The following is a 3810-nucleotide window of genomic DNA, read 5'->3' as shown; positions in this document are numbered from 1 at the left end:
ATTTAACACTTCAAGCCTAAAAATCAAGTCTTAATATATGATGTTTAAGCCGTTCACCCTACATAGCTACAAAAGTCTACAACTACTAGACAGTGAATTTTGTGGACTCCATCAAAATTAAACATTTTACCTAATCAGATCTCTCAATTTTGTGGACTCCATCAAAATCAAACATTTTACCTAATCAAATCTCTCAATTTTGTGGACTCCATCAAAATCAAACATTTTACCTAATCAGATCTCTCACGACGACTTGTCACCATTAAAGAAACAAACTAAACGGTTTTAAGTATTCAAACACTATATTGATTATCAATCTTACTCATTATATTCCTCCAAATCGAATTGCATGGATTTTCAGATTACTTATGCTGCTAAACTACGTCACAAACAAAACAAGAAAAGAAAATTCTAACAAATAGCAGCGGGACCCTTAATCTCAGATCTCTACCAAATGTCATCACATGATCTTTTCACTGTGAAATGTAGAACAATCCAAACAGCAATCATGGAAGATATGGATTTGTATTCTTGAAAAGAACAAGAAACAAATTTATGATCCAAATACCCCTAGTCAAATATGTACACCCACCTTAAACTACTCCCTAAATAAAAGTAGAAGTTTTGGCTATCAGTGTACGTGCCCTCTACGTTTTAGATCCATGTATGTAGTTTGTGTACACGAAATGAATTTGCAGAGTTTTGGGCATTTGAAATATCATTTGCAGAGAGCTACTAACACACGTCGAGGAGGTTTTGATGGCCTTCTTGCATGCATTACGGCCAAGTTGTCAATGAGTAAAACATCTCCTGCTTCCCATTTTATATCTACACTTTCCTCGTCCATTTTTCTCCCACTCTCCTCCATTACTCTCTCTGGAATACTGCTTCCATCTCCACATATCAATCTATTGAAGTTTGCCTCAGCTTTTCCATATGTGGCAGCAGGAATATAGTTGAACCAGACCTTTCTATCTCCATAGCCATGGAAACTTCTTGTGGCAGGAATTGGCCCTGCAATGATGTTTGCACTTCCATCTTCTGTCCATTGTAGCTTCCCACCTCCTTCTTCTACCCTGTGGATTTTGACAATCATTAGTTATTGCTCCAATTCTTGCAAGAATTAATATTAAAGACATGAAATGATAGATTGTTTTTACCACCACTGGTTATTTCTTCAATCCTCACAAGACTTATTGTTGAAGACATGAAATGAGTTCAGATTTGGTTTTTATTGATAAGTCTATCTTTAGTATCTTATATTTTGTATTGGAGTTATCTTATGTCTTATATTTTGTAGAATTATCTTTTCTTTCTTAGATCTTGCAGACAGTTTAAACATCGCACACTAAGCTTCATTCTAAGACTAAAAGTGTTAAATTGTCAAAGTTGACTTATTTTTTCCAAGCTTAATTATCTGCTTAGTGTGTGATGTTTAAGGTTGGCTAGATTTTTTAATAGCGTAGTAACCCTTAGCGCACCCTACTTTGGTTCGAGATGACATGTGTTCTTGGTACTATCTTGTTCTAGACTGTAACCTCAACTCTAGACTACAACCATCCATCACTTCCAAACAGTATTAGTTCTATTTTCTAACTAAGTTTGGTGTAATTGTATAATTAAGTACATAGACTTTTTTATGGATCACAGATTACAATAGGATTTAATATTAAAGACGTTAGATTTCAACCATGTATAATATTTAACACATTATATGTAGTTGCATATAATAAATACATCTTTACGATTTAATATTATATACTAAAGCATAATCATCTTTAGACACACCAATCCCATCTCCACGGTGCACCTCGTCCCTATATTGACTACGTTAGGTTTGGTTTAAACTGTATAATATGTACACAACTTGTTATAGGGGTCATGTTTTGTGATAAAATTGATATTTAAGACAGCACACAATTTTTAAGAAAATTATTCTATATTGTCTTAGAATTCAATAATATCAAGTTTGTTTTGACTTTCTATTTCGAATTATAGTTTATAATAAAAAAATTTATGTTAAATATATCAAAATTCTACAATTTATAATATGTAATTAATATTATTCTAAAATTGACTTAATATCAACATTACAAATCACACTCTATAACCTACCATTACTTAAAGAAAATCAAAAGAGTTCTCTCATGCAAGATTTTAATCAAGATAACAATTCTGATGAAGAGGAAGAGTAACATACTTTCTTTGTGCTTCTTTGGGATCAGCCGTGTGCAAATGAGACTGCCAACTCTTGCCAAGAAAATAACCAAGATTATCGTTTTTGGGCAAGAGAGTGTGAGTGAATATCCCATTTGTATCCAGCTGTTCAACAACCTCTGGAAAGTTGTGTTCCATGTGAGCCGCAACTCGGTGGCTCTGCACAACAGCTGTTTCTCCACCCTCAGGTGGTGCAACCTCACAGAAAAGGATGACCTTGGATGGAAATTCTTTTCTCTGCACCCAAATATATTTCATATAAACTTCTAATAAAAAGGAAAAACTTCAATACATGTATAGATCAATGGAAGCATAACAATATCAGAGGGTGTGTCATGTCAACATAATTGATTACATTAAAAAAATTATCTAGTATACTCTGATTAATAAAAAGGCTATTCAGTTCTTACGCTACAACCAAAAAAACATGAAGAACAAAATGAATTACCAGAGCCATCTCATGGTGGAAGAAGATATGTTGGTCTAGAGGAGCTTCATTAGCAGACCAAACTCTACCAACAATATTCTTTCTTGGAACAGGGCCTTTGTAGGGCTGTTCTTCCCATCCAAGAGCTTCCACAAAGCCATTGAAATCCTCTGCAGACTTCAAGCCAAATCCTCTGAAAAGAATAGCCCCACAATCATGCAATTCTCTTTCAATCCATGCTCTATTCTCTTCTAATGCCATAAATTTCAAAACTACACCAAATTCTTCCTTATGAGAAGGAATCAGAACTTTGGGAAACAAGCGACCATCTTGGAGTTTTTGCTCCTCGATTCTACCCTCCATGAAATTGGCCATCTTTCTTGATTCAATATCTCACAAATATTGAATTCAAAGAAGCCACACAAGCACATATATTTTTCCCATCTGAGATGGCTTAAATAGGGCAAGGCAATGCATTGAATTGGGCAGGTCAAAGAACAAACAGTAGTTCATGACAACGACTGCTATGACATGTCTGGTCGGTTACCTATGAAGAAATTGTCTTCGACTCGTGTTTCATTTGAAATCAATGAAAACCCACCATGCCATTTTCTGTTATGCCTGTTTCGATTCTTCAAACTGCTATGTTACACAGCAATGGTATTTCAACTTGTACTGATTCCTTGCATAGAACATGTTATACCTTGTAATTAGTATTCGTCACACGGAACAAACTGTTCACATTTACACTGGGTGGTGGGAGATTCAGAAATAGAGTCAATTTGACCAGACGTAAATCATTGATTAACATGGTGTTTAAAGAATTTTACAATATGGGTCAATTTGACCTTAAAAAACTAATTTTGTGAAGAAAAACTGGTGCTTTATAATGTGAGAGAAAGTATCATATTTGACTTAGAAAGATCAAACACCAATGGATAACCGAGTAAATGGGTGAGGTCTCTTTCAGCCAAGACAACTTCCAGAATATGTGGTTTGAATGAAAGTAAAAGGACAGGATGATAAAAATATTGGAAGACAAAGACTTTGGATGATAAAAATATTGGAAGACAAAGACTCGGGAGCGAAAGTTTCTCCCAATTCGGCGATCAAGGTTATGTTCAACTTGATTATGATCATTGTGAAAATTATGCCCTTTTGGATTA

The 3810-nt window shown here is 34.6% G+C and overlaps 1 protein-coding gene across 1 annotated transcript; it reads right to left on the bottom strand.

Annotated features, from left to right (window-relative positions):
* Positions 1-305: 305 nt before the first annotated feature.
* Positions 306-3157, bottom strand: LOC149533698 (clavaminate synthase-like protein At3g21360). The gene is made up of 3 exons (XM_089803834.1): positions 2666-3157; positions 2201-2454; positions 306-1076 (listed from the first exon to the last, which is right to left on the bottom strand). The coding sequence occupies exons 1-3, from the start codon at positions 3017-3019 to the stop codon at positions 719-721; spliced, it is 966 nt and encodes a 321-aa protein (XP_089659960.1). The 5' UTR covers positions 3020-3157; the 3' UTR covers positions 306-718.
* Positions 3158-3810: the final 653 nt, after the last annotated feature.

Source organism: Cupressus sempervirens, chromosome 10, assembly GCF_028749045.1.
Source record: "Cupressus sempervirens isolate cs-2001-9-10 chromosome 10, ASM2874904v1, whole genome shotgun sequence".
Lineage (NCBI taxonomy): Eukaryota > Viridiplantae > Streptophyta > Pinopsida > Cupressales > Cupressaceae > Cupressus > Cupressus sempervirens.
This window is presented reverse-complemented; position numbering and strand designations above follow the sequence as displayed.